We start from the raw sequence: 17,075 nt of genomic DNA, 5'->3' as shown, positions 1-17,075 counted from the left end.
TGCAAAACTTTGAAAACATTAGTCAATTTTACCAAATCATCTTTCAATAAACCATTTCAAAATAAGCTTAAAATTAAATTTCCGCTCAACTAAACATCATTCGAGCAAAATAAATTTTCTAAAGCAATTCGACCAAATATCCATTCGACCAAATGTCCTTTCGACCAAATGTACTGTCGACTAAACGTCATTCGACCAAATGTCAATCGACGAAATGTTCGAAAGCCCTGCTAGGGACATGGAGGTCTTTATTTGGTCTTTGTCACGAGTTTATTACCAGGGATATCCCTGGTGTCATTGCGATCAAAAGCGATAAAGTGAGTGATTTTCTATGAATTTTCATAGAAACACACAAATACATTTCTTATATTTTCAAAAACGGTGTAATGTAACTAATAAATTGGCAGGGTCAAATGGAAAAAAAGGTTCATTTTTGAACAAAATTAGAGACCATTATCCACAAATAAAAAAAAATACTTTACTAAATGAACTTGCATTTCCAAAACTAAAATAAAATATTTTTTTTTTGCAATTCCGATGCAAATCAGCCTACTTTTTATCGAGGAAATGGACAACATAACGGCCTACTTTTTCTACCGAAAGAAACAGTGCTAAAAAGTGCTACTTTTCAGCACTCATATCAGTATCGAAAAGTAGCACTTTTCAGTACTGATTTGGGAGTTATCAAAATGACGTCGTATTGCATCCATACGTTATTCATTCAATTGTTCTGAATTTCTCAATGGCTTAGTCAACTACACGCAAAAAAATTGTGCGGTAAAAACTACCATTTTAGGGGGTTAACTTAAGCGCTCGCACCAGCAATTTTCAGCAGACCAGAAATGCGCTTGATTTTACCATGTCTGTAGTTGGAATCAGATTGTTGTAAATTATTTCTGTCAAATGTACCAGTAATGCGGTGGGGTGTACCGTAAACATAGTAAATTGGTCTGAATTTCCATGGTAGTTTTAAGAATGGGCATAGTCAGCTAAAATAGTTATTTTTACCACAGAAGTTAGTTGACTGTGATGGATTCTGAGTTTAAAAAAGTTCACTACAAAAAAGACGGGAGCTTTATGGACGATTAGCGTTCACGTAGAAAATTCAGCACCTGAAATACTTATAATATGGCTGAAAATTGTGTATAGGTTCTGAATCTCTGACGATCTAAATTGAGCCGGGTTTGGATAATGCAACGGATAAAGAATCGGAAGCCAGTTGACTGTGAGGTATTCTATGTTGGAGCTCGATTGTCTTGCGGACATAGAGGAGGCAGTAGAAATTGTTGTTTCATTCTCAAGAATGTCGGGAGTTTTATGCGGCGGTTCGTGTAGGCAATCCAGCACATGAAAAATAGCTTTCGTATTATTAGAAAATTATAAGCGGCGTCCTAGGCGGCGTCTTACCTGATCAGCCTGAAAATAGAGTCAGCAACGGAAATGTGAAAATTTGTGACAATCATTTCACAGCCTACCTGATTGAAGAATACTGAGTCATTATTACGCATTGATGCAATAGAAATATAAGTAGTAGAACGCTAGTGGCGCTGTTATCACAACGTAGAATTATTTTATTATTACTTACTGTTGAGGTTTTTATCTGCTTGTTTAGTGCCATGTTGTAGAGAATGTTTTATTTTGGCCTAAAACAATGATTTGACACTTATAGACCCGGTACTCAAGCTGTCAGAGCGTGGCAAACTAGATGTTGGTCACACGAACAGTCGCGACATTGGCCTTCTACGGCTAATGCTTCTACTATTGATGCTCATGTGGGTTTTCTTGAAATATGTTTATGCTCCAAGATTTAATCCATCTGTTACAGAATTTTTCGTAATAGCAAAAAAAGTTGTATGCAACTCGTTGCAAAACTCGATTTTTTCAGCACTCGTCGTATTTATCCAACTCGGCAAGCCTCGTTGGATAAATGTACATCTCGTGCTGAAAAAATCATCATTTTGCACCTTGTTGCATAAATAACTATTCTAAGGTTGCTCTTAACTGATGTTTTGTATTAAAGAAACTAGAGAACCATTCGCAGCTATCTGGAGTATCGAAATGCATACATTTTGTCTTATAATAGATGGAACGATTATTACAATACGAACGTTTTATGTATCGTTTTATGATCACATTATAGGAACATTATTTTGAGTTTCATATTCTTTCTCAATATGCTGCTGATTCTATAGCCACGTTTCTCAACAGGGGGTCCGCGGAACCCCGACCATCAGAAGAGCTCGCTGAAAACAATCACATTACAGCGAGCCGTTTTTCTGTGCGTATCAAGGTTGAGAAACACTGTCTATAGCTTATCAAAAGTCAAACCTTGTACACTTTACAGAATTTAATTAAATTTTGTTTTGAATTTTTTTTAGAAGCATTTAAAAAATGACTTCCTAAGGCAAACATGTAAAAAACTTGGAGCTTCAAGCATAGGGTCAACTGTGGTAATTACCTTCGTAGTCGCGAATTTCCACATTTTCCATACTTGCTCATTCTCGCTTCTGAAGCTGCATCAGTACCAAGACGGGTCTACTATAGATGTACAACGCGCCTTGATCATTACATAGGTTTGGTAGAGCTTATCCAATGACATCCATCGCAAACAATGAAGTTGTTCCGCCTCTGTCTTCCATCGAGCGCACATTGACCTCATCTCACTTGCAAGATATACAATTATATATTTTGCATTATCTGTCTTGCATGATGTTTAGACATTTGCCAGGCTCGTTAGGAGATTTTATTGCATTTTTTTTGCGTCGAGTACTTAAGCGTTACTCAATTTTGTTTTTGCTATTCAAAGTGGCCACTTGATGGCTATCGCACTATTCATTATGCACCACCAACGAACGACGCAAGTGTCTAAGAGAGGACCGGCTTTATTTCCATGCTGTTCGTACAGCTCTCACTCACGTGCTTCAACTTCGATTCTGTTTGAAAGATATGCGTATGAACAATTGCAAAATTGAGACTTTCTTATTTGACCTGAGATGAAATTTTCTAACAGTGGAGAGTTCCATGTAACCACTAGCCCGATAATTCGCCTTTTTGGGCTACTATGACTGTTTAACTGCTAATATAGGGCATGTCGGCTATATATTTGCACTGTATTTGGTTACTTCGGAGAATCCAACAATTGTTTGTTAACATGGTTTTCAAAATAGACACAAATAAAAGAGAAATTTTGAACAAATGAAAATAATAATAACTACAATACCCTTGCCATTTTGCCGTAGCACCAAATTTACTGTCCCCGATGCATACGTATTCCTTCAGCTTGTGTCCGGACTGCGTGGCCTTATTCGGGAAATGTCTTCGATCAGTGGCGGAGACGGCGTTAACAATTTTTTCTTCGTTTTTGGACTTTCCTGCGTCACACTGGATGAACAAGAACAACTGAGTCCTTGACACGTTTATTTAGTTCACGTTTTTGTTTCGAGCTAATGTGTTTGCGTTTCACTGTGTTTTTTCATTGATAAGACAATCTTTACACCAATCGCTTTGTTCGTCTACCGGTGATTGGAACTGAAGGTATCAAATTTCCTTTCAAGATTGCTTCTTTCAATTTGTCTCTTCCGGGCTTAGATGCTATGTTGCTGAGCCTATATTTTCTGTTCCATACGAAAAGGGATATACTCGTTCATATGAAAAAAAAATCGAGTTGTGTGAGTCGACTGTAGCTACAGCATAATCTAAAGAAAACTTCGCTTAAATATGACACTTCAATTCCTACATTTCACCGGTAGACGACATCCGTTAGGTTGGCATTGTTGAGCTTGTTTTATTGTACTTTCACTTTATCAAACCCCATCTCTGTCAATGCCAGATCAATAAATGTATTTTTGGATCTGAACCGATATATTGATTGCACTCGAGTATGGCAGAACACAAGCCAACCTTTCACGCCCTCTTGTACCTATATGACGAGCGCTAACAGAACTTGAAATCTAGAACACCGACCTTATCACAGTCCCGCACCCGCACACTGTAATCAAGCCTCTGGCTCTGCTTTGAACTCTGTAAACTGCACCGTATTCGTGTGTATGTCAACTGCAAACTGCTTGATTGACGTAATCCGTACTCGTACACTCGGAACGTAGATAATTGAAGGTTCCGTTTGGCCAGAATTTTCAACAGATCATCACCGGCAGCAACCCGGGGGGCTCAAGTGGCGGGCAATATGACGAAGCGTATAGCACAACACCCCGGAACAACGAGCACAACCGAAAGGAAAGGCCACTGAACTTGGGGTTTGGGGCAACCGGAGAGCGCGCGTTTTACACTCGAACTGAATTCCCCGCGTAGATGTGTTTGAATCAACGCAAACGACGACGAAGTTGCGAGGGTGATGCAGCGAAAGCGAAAAGCTTGCAACTAGTATGAACGACGACGGCGGCGTTTCGCGTTGGACTGAACAATCTTTCGCCGCTGAGATCGAGTGCGGTCTACCAGCTACTCACATTTATGACCTTACTCCGCAATATGCGGCTGCGAGATGAATGATTTCGATGTGGTTCAAATAGTTTGAAGTATTCTATCAAGTCGTGCTTTTTGACGTGGAAAAAAGAAGCCTTGGACCCAATTTCCAGATACTATTCCTGGATTTGTCTGGGTTTCATAATTTTATATCCAAGTTCAAGCAAGACATTGATCATTAAAACTTTAATATGGAGCGTTTGTTTTGTAGTAATCTCCTCTGCGCGATATCGCCGCCGACTGTGGATTTAATATGAGCGCCGTAATATCTCAAGAAACGAGACGTGTTATGTATTTTTGAAAACGACAACGGATTCAGTAACCCTAAATCAAGTAAATAGCGGTATTTTGATGCCTAAGATAAAAAAAAGTTGGTCGATCTTATCTAATGTTTCTTGAATAGGCACGAATAAAACTTTTTCTTGCCTTATGGAATCAATTGAAACTATCAATTTTATAATATTGTTCTACTATGGTCCCTATCAGATACATATTGTGGGGACAACGATGGATGATGCATCGCCACCTGATATTTTGAGCCGATGATAGCACGTGTCGTTGCTGGAGACGGAGCCGGGTCTCTCAGAAAAGAGAATGAGGCTTTAGTTAGAGAGAAAATCATATGTTGGAGAAACTGTCGAATGAATAATTCAAAGAGAGACTCTCAATGTTAGCTAGGTCCATTTGAAACATTACGCGAGAATTGTGTTTATTTTTCGCTCTTCTACACTAGAAGCAAAACGTAGTTATTTGTTTAATTATGATATTTTTAATTTTATTATAAAACAAATTCAGATGCATAGTACCCTTTAATACTGCATCAGCAAAATATAATAGCAGTAGACAGATTTTTTCTTAAGAGTGTTGTGGCGAAATAGCAAGTAGGCTGTAATTCAGTGGATAAATTGATCACATGGGGCAAATTTGACTAGCTCGTAAGCAAAGTAAAATTAGGTACTAAACTTTAGTACTTTAGTTTTTGCATTTGCAAAGTTGTTAGAGGTGTAACCACCCTTGTTGACAAAGTGGGTACTAAACAATACATTGATATTAAGCCTAGCTGCTAGCTGCGAGCTGAGAGAGACTCGCGAAGAGGAAAAATATCAACGTCATATGCAGCCCAGATTCCCCTCTCACGAAACGTCAAATGCAGCCCACCGTTTTTATGGCTGAAAAAGTGTAAAGTATTGTGTTCAAAGTAAACTGTTATTAAAAACCTCAGTCAGCGGAGCAGTTTTTTCCTAAGTTGCTGATAAATCTAAGCAGAAGATTAATTATTTCTAATGTCTACTACGTTTGCTGGCATGAAATTTCACTCAAACGGCTATTTATGATTCGATGTGATGCAAACTCAATCATTTTTTGCTGAGAGGTTCATGTGAAGGTTTTAACAGCTTGCGCATAATTGGTATAAACACAAAGTGGAATAAGAAAGAAACTCAGTAATCACAGAAAAAAAGACCGTCTTTGCGAGTCTCGTCTCAGGCTGCGAGTATTCAAAGTGTTGTTTTGGTTGAAGTATTAAGTAACACTTTGAATCTTTAAAAATGCTTTGAACTTTTGTTTTTTGCTCATAAAACCGATAAACATACTTATTCAAAACTGCGGATTTTCAATATTCCCTTCAGCAATTGTACCAAACAACAATTAACGCGTTTTGACTCCCTTTTCAGATTGGGAGTATCCGAATATGAAGGGTTTTTTTCATTGTTATTTTTTTTCTAATATCTGAAGGAAATAATTAAGATAAAAAGGTCCCACTAATAAGACTCTTTACAGAGAAATAATCATACGAAGGTACGCTACGCCCCTTGTTAGTCATAATTAATTTATTTTCTGAGAAGAATGAAACATTTTTTCAATTTTCTTTATAAGAACCATTTTGAACATCACATTCATTACATACATATATCTAGGTATTTCGTTCGTGTAACGGAAAAAATACGCTTTCAATTAACTAAACCTTATTTAACTAAATGATTTTACGTATTGTCGTGGCAATAAAAGATTGCAACGCTTTTTGCCTACAATTATTATTAATTTTATTAGAAATTTGACCCAATGTTCCAACATGGGAAATTTTATGTAACTGGTGGTTGGGGTGGTGAGGTTTACGATTAAAACACCCGCAGAGCCGAAAATTCAGAAACCAAATTTTCGATGTGAAATGACATCAGGGTGGCCACCAAATATCCATTTTGAAATTCCAGCTTTTTTTCCGGGTTTTCCCGGTGTAATTACCAAAATTATCCCGGTTTTTAATTGGTGAAATTTCAGTCGGAGTTGAGCACACTGAAAATTTTAAAACACTGTTTTCAAGCTTTCCAACGGTATTTTTTAGGTATTTTTCTTTCGAAAAAATAAAATAATTCGTAGAAGATTTGCTTGGTTTTCTATAAAATGGAATGAAAAAAATATTGGAAAAATCAAAATAAACAACTTAAAAGTCGATTTTTTCAAAACAATGGTTTAGTCACTTACTCCCCTGTGCTTCTATTCTTCTCAATTGTGCTAATACTACGGTTTCTATTCTTGGCACCTTTGATTCACTTCGAAAGCATTAAATTTTTTGTTTTAAACACTACCAAGCCCATATTTATCAACAATATGACTAGTTCGCAAAAGATAATAAGTTTAAGGTAAGGATGAAACAAAGCCACAAACGTTTAAGCATGTATCTCACCTTACTTATTCAATTCTTATACGATTAGATAAATAATGACACATTAGGAGCTTTAATAAATAAAATATTGTTGTCAAGAATACTCGGATTTATTGATTTATTATTCTGTACCTAACTAAAGCAAGTTTCGAGTCCAATATGTCTGAATGCTTTAACCTTCTGCAAACATGTTTTGAAACTCAGATTCAAAACTTCGAGTCAGATAAGTCAAAAAAAAAACATTTGTAAGAAGTATAGTGTAGAAAAGTAGACTATTTCTACAAGAAATTAAACAATTACTGGTGTAAACATGCTTAATGGCAATATCATCATGGTTTGTAGATTTAGAGCTTGAAAATGTTCGTTCGAAATGATTTTCCCGATGACCATCTCAAATTCCCGTCTTTTTCCCGATGGAACAAATTCCTGTCTTTTTCCCGCTTTTCCCAGTTCGGTGGCCACCCTGGACATTAAATTTAAAAAAAATCAGCTACGCCGCCATTATTGACAAAACCCTCACCATAAAACTTTCGTTTCGCGTTTTCAGTCTCGCCATCTCTGACGATTGATTACTACCAGTGATGGATCGTTTCCTATGAGTTTTTTTTTCGAACTCCTGTACATAAGTAGTGGCGGCTAGTAGCTTCCAAATTTTTTAGTTTTAAGATTCAGCTAACAGTTTGTCTGGTTGCTTAGTAATGATGTACGTTTAATCGATACTCGACTTTTATTTCTTGAGATCCCAGGAAATTTGCTTGCCGATTACTCAGCTGTGCAAATCTCAGTTAAAATTAGCCGATATTCGGCAATCTAAATTAAGTGTGTGTAGAATTAGTGAGATTTCAAATGATTTTGCTATAGCTTAAGGGCTCATTGATTGAAATTCAATGATCAAAACTGGACAACATTTTGGAAAGAACATTCAATTTCCTCTTAAACATATATTTCAGGACAATTTTTCAAACCGATGTAAAATTTTTATTTCGAATTAAGTGGTGAATTTAAAATTTAAGATAAATATTACACATTGAAAAAAAAAATGTGGATTCCTGAAAAAAAAAAAACTCTATATTTTTAAATTGAAGTTGGTCTATATTTTGTAAAGATACAGGGGATAGGCAAAATGATTGAGATAGGCAAAATTTTGCCCAAATTCAAATGCTTATAACTTTATGAAAAATGGATGAAATTGGATGCATCTGGAAGCAGTCGACGGCAAATTTGGTCCAGTTTTAGGAACTTCCTTGGCCATGCTTATTGGCCACTGGACACCGGAGATGTTCCGGATTTTCTGAGGTCATGTCCAAATGTCATTTTTTCTGTCGCTTGTATTTTTGTGTGGTGTAAAGTTAGATAGATGTTTGCAATTTTCCTAGAAACTAGAACTAATAGGAAGTTGAATGCCACCGGACGCATTAAGATTGGTTGGAAATCTTCAGAAATATGACCATTTCCGTAAAACTGGTTCCGGAAAGCATGGTCAGTCATGTTTGTATTTCCAATCATGTAAATATTATCCGGAGCTATATCCAAGCGGACACCAACCTTAAAAATGATGTTTCCTGCAGCGTATTCAGAACCATTAGATGCACAGACCACTCTATAGAACGTTCCAGGTGCCCTGGGGGAAGTGGTCAATTGAGAACATATCCGGAACCATATCAATATGGGCATCAAACTTCATTATTTTCAAAGGTTATGCTTTCTGAAGCATTTTCAGCATCACCGGCTGCCATGACCACTTTATAGTAGGTTCCAGGTGCCCCGGGGGATGTGGCCAATTCGGAACATGTCCGTTCATCTGTTTAGAATCACATTCTACCATAAACAGTAAGATCCATGTGACTTGGAAAATGGCGAGCATTTTCAGAACCACAAGATATAATAATCACTCTATAGTATATTCCAGGGGCTCCTAGAGATGTGGCCAACTCGAAACATGACCTCATCTCCCAGGGCCCATGGAACCTACTATACAGTGGTCATATAAATAAGTTGCGCTGTAAATACTTCTATTAGCATCACCTTCAAAAATCTTGATGTTTTTACCCATATTGATGTGTTTTCGGGCATGTTTTGAATTGGTCACATCCCCGGGGCACCTGGAATCTACTATAAAGTGCTGGAAATTCTTCGGAAAGCATAACCTTTGAAAATCATGAAGTTTGATGCCCATATTGATATGGTTCCAGATATGTTCCTAATTGACCACTTCCCCCAGGGCACCTGGAACCTGCTATAGAGTGGTCTGTGCATCTAATGGTTCTGAATACGCTGCAGGAAACATCATTTTTAAGGTTGATGTCCACTTGGATATAGCTCCGGATAATATTTACATGATTGGAAATACAAACATGACTGACCATGCTTTCAGGAACCAGTTTTACGGAAATGGTCATATTTCTGAAGATTTCCAACCAATCTTAATGCGTCCGGTGGCATTCAACTTCCTATTAGTTCTAGTTTATAGGAAAATTGCAAACATCTATCTAACTTTACACCGCACAAAAATACAAGCGACAGAAAAAATGACATTTGGACATGACCTCAGAAAATCCGGAACATCTCCGATGTCCAGTGGCCAATATGCATGGCCAAGGAAGTTCCTAAAACTGGACCAAATTTGCCGTCGACTGCTTCCAGATGCATCCAATTTCATTCATTTTTCATAAAGTTATAAGCATTTGAATTTGGGCAAAATTTTGCCTATCTCAATCATTTTGCCTATCCCCTGTAATTTAACTTGAATTTGTTGAATCGAAAGCTCTTACTTGTATCGAGCAATGTTCAACGCAGGTGCACAAGCAATAAATAGTGGCTTATTTTATTTTTGTAGATCTTCTGAATTATATTATTTGAGGATTAAATTTTTTTTGGTTAAAAGTATAGGTATCAGTTTGAATTAGATTTGAAATAGATATGTAAATCTAAAAATAGTATGAAATTTAAAAGCTTTTTCTAAATCACATTTTATAAAAATAAGCCAATGTACTTCTTTACTGTGGATTATATTGAATTAATGGGTATCTCGACAATACCAGTGTGTTATCACTTAACAAAACTTCCGAGTTCAAATTTGATCGTATTTTTTATGAATGCACGTATTTTAAATAATGTTTAAACTTAGTTTCAATTCTGAATAATTCATTTTTAAGAACAAACTGCAGAAAACCTAAAAGTGGAAAACTTTTCTCGCTGATAAAATGGTGAGTATCTCTCATGAATTTTAAGAGAAGTCCTAATAACTTGATCATATGACATAGAGACAAAGTGACTTAACCACGAATCAAAACAAAACACTACTTGAGTCTATTTTACACTGGTCCAAAAACGTCGTAAGTAATTGATGAAACGGCTTATCATTTTGTCATAATTGTACTGTGGGAAAACTACCTAGTTTATTAATGCGAGCTGATTACATGCAAAATTTAAGCGACGTACACGGTGAAACAATGTTGAAAATACAGTTTTAGTAGACAGGTTGTGATTCTTCTTAATCAATTTTCTCCAAACCGTATGCATGTTACTTGCGTTGATTTGAAAAAGTAATCGAGATTTCATTATTACGAGATAGAATAACCGAGTGTTCGGGATTTGAGACAAAACATTACGAATCATCTCAAAAAAATATTCACCCCCCCCCTGAGCGATTTTTTGGGTACGCCACTGGAACATATTATATAAAATTGCCCCAAAATGTTGTCTTGAGGGACAAAACCTATTACAGGAAGTCTTTCAGACTATGAGGTCTGAAAATTAACCTGAAGTGTTCGATTTGACAGATAACTTTGGATTATTTTCACAATCTGTGTTTGAAAATTGAAGTTTTTTAATTTTACAATCAAGCCCTCATGCCAAACACCGTCGAATGCTTTTTCTATGTCTACAAGTAGAATAGCCTTCAGATTTGTTGAAACGGATCCGATGTCCAGTTCCATGTCGGAATCCCAACTGTTCATAGGCAAAAATTTAATTTTCATTGATGTGGACCACTGTTTTGTTCAAAATGACCTGCTCAAAAAGTTTACTGATGGAGGAAAGCAAGCTAATTAGACGTTAGCTAGAAGTTTTTGCAGGATTTTTGTCTGGTTTTAAAATTTGTAGAACCTTGGCATTTTTTATTTTTCAGGAAAAAATTCAAACTGACAACATTTGTTAAATCAACTAAGAATGATATGCTACTCTCTGGAAGTTTCTTGATGAGGATGTAGAGAATTCCATTATCGCCAGGGGCTTTCATAGTTCTCACTTTTTCCAAATCAGTCTCCCAGAAATTTTCTAAAACGTTCTCTTGATTGAGAATGCTTTCGATATCCTGAATAATTTGATTTTAAATCGGACTGGCGAGTTTTTTTTTCATATTTTAGATATACTCAAAAGAATTTAAAGCCAGGATCCAATTGAGAAATTATTTGTTTTGTTTTTCAATTGAAGAAAAAATGTATTTTTTTTTTACAGATGCCGCCATATAATTTTCATATCAGGCCAACGAGTGCGAAATGACCTACACCTCACGTTTTTCAATACGGATCAAAAGTTTAAGATCATCGTCTATAATCACGGATTCAAATCTTACTTCACATTTTCTATTGCAATGCTCCTGGCTTCAACAATGTAATTTGTTGAAGTTTCAAGAGCATTGTCAATATCCAGTTTTGTTTGTAAAGAAATGTTAACATCAAGATTAAAGTCAATATATGTTTCATATACATTCCAGTCGGCTCAAAAATAATTAAAAGTGGAGCTGATAGGATTGAGAATTGTTTCATGGAATATTTGAAATGTAACAGGGACATGATCAGAATCAAAATCAGTATGAGTAATTAATTAGCTTCAAAGATGACTAGAGTCGGTTAAGACCAAATCAATCGTAGATGGATTTCTAGAAGATGAAAAACATGTAGAGCTATCAGGGTTTTGAATTGAGAAATATCCTGAAGAGCACTCATCAAATAATTTTCTGCCGTTGGCATTACTTTGAGAATTATTCCATGACCGATGTTAGGCATTAAAATCACCAATGACAAAATTTTTTGACTTAATGCGAGTAAATTTCCGCAAGTCAGTTTAAAGCAAATTAACTTGCTGGCCAGAGCATTGGAGCAAATAGGCAGCTATGAAAGTATATTTACCAAGCTGTGTTTCAACATAAACATCTAAAGTTCTAAACAAAAAAGTTAGGATCTTTTTTTGGTTTGGATCCTGGTTTTAAATATGTTTCAGTTTTAACTGCTATATGCACGTTATTAGCTGTAAGAGAATTAAACAGCTCGTCCTCTTTATCATTCAGAAAACGAGCATTCCAATTTAAAATATTTAAATTCTTATTTATTGGATTCATTAGAAAAATGTAATCCAATAACAATTTGATTAGTTAATTTTGCACCAACTTGGACTGCTTCAGTCATAGTGGTGGCTTTGAACATTGCACAATCATTAGATTCAGTTAGAAAAATAAAATCATTAATATCACTTGAAGTGGGTACATCATCTGATGATTTTCCGTTAGAGTTTTCGGTAGATGAAGAGGCAGAATAAAAGTTTCCTGTGGCGGCAGGTGTTTTTCCATTTAATTTGAAACAATTCGAACGGTTACTCGTAGTATGAGGGGGATGAGTTTAAATTACCTGCTACGATATCGGTATAGTATTTTCCTTGGGTAGATCCATTCGAAATTAAAAGATTCGAACGCATGATTATAATACACTTGATTCCTATTCAAGCAATCATTAACTGTAAAATGAGCATTATTCGATACTCTACCAGGGGAACTCAGGAAACGACCGTTATCGTAACGGACATTACCGTTCATCTGCCTGGCACGAGCGTCGACGACTCGCCTACGCAAAGGGCAATCCCAAAAATTAAACTTTTCATTGCCCCCGCAATTGGCGCATATGAACTTATGGGTATCTTACTTCACTGGACAGACGTCCTTAGCGTGAGAAGAACCTCCGCCAATCATGCATTTAGCATCCATGCGGCAATCGCTTGAGAGACCTTTCAAGACAACTGTGAACAAATGTTCAGTTTTGTCGTCAAAAGTAAAAAAAAAATGTGATCCTTCTCTTCAAGCTGTTTGAGAAGAAGTGCACGATCTTTATGAGTTTCCGGCAGTACGCGAAGGAAACCTTGATTCCCCTAATGGAGTTCAAGATCTCCTGCCTAATAGGGGCCTTCCTTAGCCGAGTGGTTAGAGTCCGGGGCTACAAAGCAAAGCCATGCTGAAGGTGTCTGGGTTCCATTCTCGGTCGGACCAGGATCTTTTCGTAATGGAAATTTCCTTGACTGCCATGGGCATAGAGCAGAGGTTTTCAGCCTTATTGGCACGCGGAGCACTTTTTGAAATTAAATTGTTGCGTAGAGCACCTGTATTTCATTACCACTCCATTTTAAACCCTGATTTTTTAAAAGCCTCAATTGACCTATGAAATATTGAAGTTAGATTTATGTTGATCAGTCTTCCAACAATTTTAATTTTATGTTGAACTTTTAACTCAAGCTTTTTTATTACAGACTTGAACTGCAACAATTAAGCATCCTAATGAAAGTGTATTTAGATTTTCGTTAAAAAGTTAAAGTTCGTGACCAGGATAGAATTGCTTGGTTAAGAAATTTTCCAACTTTTGTTTATTCCGAACAGCTGAGCGAATTCCGCAGCAAATTTTTAATATGTTAATTTTGATGAATTGAACATGCTTATAGAAATTATGACAATTAAATCGTCTTCAGTGATGCCTGTATGAGTAAAACGGAATTTTTCTGCTTTAAATAATTTAAGTATGAATTTTTAACAGTTTCATCCATAATCAAGGAAATCTGAAAAGTTGAAAAAATTACGCATTAACAGAACTTATTTTTTGCAAAACATATAATTTTTATAAGGTAAATAATAAAGAAAAGATAAGCTCCATTCAAATATTGGAAATGTTTCAAAGAAAAATGTTGATTCGAACTTTTGGCGAAGAAGGTCATTCCGATCAATGTTATCCTGTTTTATCCCGACAATATTTTCACACCCTGAAAGTTCCAAAATATTCTGTTGGAGAAATTTGAATTTCTTCATCTTTAAGTGTTGTTGCTATTTAAGTATAATTCAAGAAAAACAATTTTGCAGCTATAATTGTCCTATATCATATATATGAAAAATATACAACGGTTGAATATTTTAACCTTCCAAATACAAAATCATAGCCCAAATGTTGAACGTTTTCGTAAAAGTACCCAGTTCGTTGATGTCGTCATTTTGGCACCGTGTAATCTGTGTTTCGTCATCCACCATAACCATTTCTGGATCATAAATCAAGCGAGCAAAACAGTGCTCTTTAATAACAATTCGATCATTTGGTCGCAACCAACAAATTTACAGCAGGATCGAATATTTTGTTCTCCAAAATTGTACTCATGAAAATTCTTAGTATGGCTTGGTTAAGTATAATTTTAAGCGAATTTTAAAATAAATAAATTGAGATATCTCAATCTATGATATGATATGATATGATCTGAAAACCACTGGCATAGAGTATAATCGTACTTGCCACTCGATATACGAATGCAAAAATGGCAACTTTGGCAAAGAAAGCTCTCAGTTAATAAACGTGGAAGTGCTCAGGTAGTTTTAAAAATTTCATAGAGCAAAGAGAATGTGTGTGCATTTTTATTGACGAAATTCAGCATACCAGTAAATTTTAAAACAATAGTTTTCACAGAACTATCACAATTGTTCTCAAATACTTAAATAGTTAGTAGTTCGTTAAACAATCACCTGACACCTGACATTTTTGGTTTCTTTTTCCTGAGTTTTAAATGCCCATTGGTTTCAATCATGCACCGTATTTTGGTGTCATAATATTCCAAAATTTCACCTAAATTCCCCTCAGCTAATCAAGAAAGCATTGGAAGCCACTCACCTTTTTGATGTTATTGTTATTGAGGTTGGTGAAGTTATTGTTGTTGTTAAGTAGCGATGGCTCCGGTCGACGTTGCTCAGGTTTGAATTGGAACTCGTAATCGTCCTTGCCACCCCATGGCACCAGCATATTGTCTTCGTCGATATAATCCCGAATATTTTTGTTGTTGATATTCTTCAATCTATCAACGGCCTTGGCGGGAAGTAGTCTTTTGATGATTTGGAATGTAGCTAAAAGTGCAATCATATAGTTATATATTAATTTTGAGCGATTAGGACGATTTAAGCGCAAAACTTACCATTAAGTATCCATGGAAGATCATAAACTAAGATGTAATTCAACGAGTAAGGATAGTAGCTCTTCAGCGTCGTTATTATGTACTTTGTAAAGTCCATATCAACATTACTCAACCCGGCGTCGGTAAGTTCGAACATGAAGGTAATGTAGTCGTCATTAGCTTCCCGTATGCAACGTTCCAACCAGTACAGGAACACCCGTTTCATTTCGTCTAAATCTCGCGAGCCCCGTGTATACAGTCTGGACCGAAAAATGAACACCGTTTTTCCATCTAGGTCCTTCCCCCGGGCAAACATGATACCATCTTGGATGTAGTCTAACCGAATGTTGTCTTCGCTGATGTCTATAAATCACAAAAAAATCAATCAAGCAGAATTTGGATGGGCTTTCAATGATCTTCCTACCGTTGATATTGGCAGTCTTTCGCCAAATGCACGTATCCCACAGTTGATCGAGGGATTTCTTCATATCGAGATCATTGTTCTCCAAAAATTTTGTCAACCATATGTCATTCGCCATGATTTTGTTCATATCTCGCTCGTGAAATCCTCCAGCTGGAAAGAAAATAATAAAAAAATAGTAATGCATTGTTTTTAATTCTGGGAAAACATAAGAATTGGGCATATTGGCATTGATCTTAAACATGTTTGGAATCATCTTCATTCCATTTTTTAATTTAATAAATTCACAATAAAAGATTTTGAAGATATTACATCCGAAGTAGTAGGTAATCCTACCAACGCAACAATGATACACCGATCGTGGAAACACGCCTTGTCTTTTCCAACAGGTAAGAACATATTTCCGACCTCATGAAGATAAGACGTGTTGATTCAAGTTAAGTCATTGATGATTGAACTTACAGAAACACCCTTCAGCTTCATTGAGAATTCTATTAATATTTCTACCATAATCTGAAGGACCTTCTTCTTCTTTCTGGCGTTACGTCCCCACTGGGACAGAGCCTGCTTCTCAGCTTAGTATTCTTATGAGCACTTCCACAGTTATTAACTGAGAGCTAACTATGCCTATGACCATTTTTGCATGCGTATATCGTGTGGCAGGTACGAAGATACTCTATGCCCTGGGGAGTCGAGAAAATTTCCAACCCGAAAAGATCCTCGACCGGTGGGATTCGAACCCACGACCCTCAGCTTGGTCTTGCTGAATAGCTGCGCGTTTACCGCTACGGCTATCTGGGCCCCATAAAGGACCTACTTAAGTAGAAGTTTTTATCACTGGATCATCAAACCAATAATGTATGCTTCCATAAGAGTGCTTCAATACTGACATGTTTTGAATATCATGTTGAAGGTACTCCGAAAACCAATTTGAGTCTCAAAGTGCACTGCTTTGCACTCAAGATTTCTCGCGAGCAAAGGGATCGAAAAATATAATTTATGGGATAATGAAGTAGATTTTGGCGCCATGCCCACTCTAATGCCGTATGTGTTCAGGGTCATGGTAATATCAATCCGCTACCACCATTGGCGTTGGTAGGATTATACCTACTACTTTGGATGTAATATCTGTCGTTTAATCACGGTTTACACACATTTTGTAGTTGGTATGAAACTATATTGTATTGAATGTATTTTTACGCCTTCTGCAGAGCTATATATTTGTCGAAAATCGTGAACATGCTGCACGGCAACGACGCAATATTTGTTTCATGAAATTTTGAGGTTTACTTCACTATTTGATGTAGTTTTCTGAATGATGAGAAA

General features: G+C 36.4%; 1 protein-coding gene across 6 annotated transcripts in view; it reads right to left on the bottom strand.

Annotated features, from left to right (window-relative positions):
* LOC5564078 (motile sperm domain-containing protein 2) overlaps positions 1-17,075 on the bottom strand; it is an 87,175-nt gene that overhangs the window by 36,061 nt on the left and 34,039 nt on the right. For all 6 annotated transcript variants that reach the window (XM_021843143.1, XM_001648353.2, XM_021843145.1 and 3 more), the window contains exons 3-5: positions 15,753-15,902; positions 15,350-15,691; positions 15,052-15,281 (exon numbers count right to left, since the gene is read on the bottom strand). In XM_021843143.1, the coding sequence (XP_021698835.1) occupies positions 15,052-15,281; positions 15,350-15,691; positions 15,753-15,902 (722 nt within the window). The remainder of the gene's footprint in view (positions 1-15,051; positions 15,282-15,349; positions 15,692-15,752; positions 15,903-17,075) is intronic.

This window comes from Aedes aegypti, chromosome 2 (genome assembly GCF_002204515.2).
Source record: "Aedes aegypti strain LVP_AGWG chromosome 2, AaegL5.0 Primary Assembly, whole genome shotgun sequence".
Classification (NCBI taxonomy): domain Eukaryota; kingdom Metazoa; phylum Arthropoda; class Insecta; order Diptera; family Culicidae; genus Aedes; species Aedes aegypti.
The sequence above is the reverse complement of the archived record's forward strand: the minus strand, read 5'-3'. Positions and strand labels throughout refer to the sequence as shown.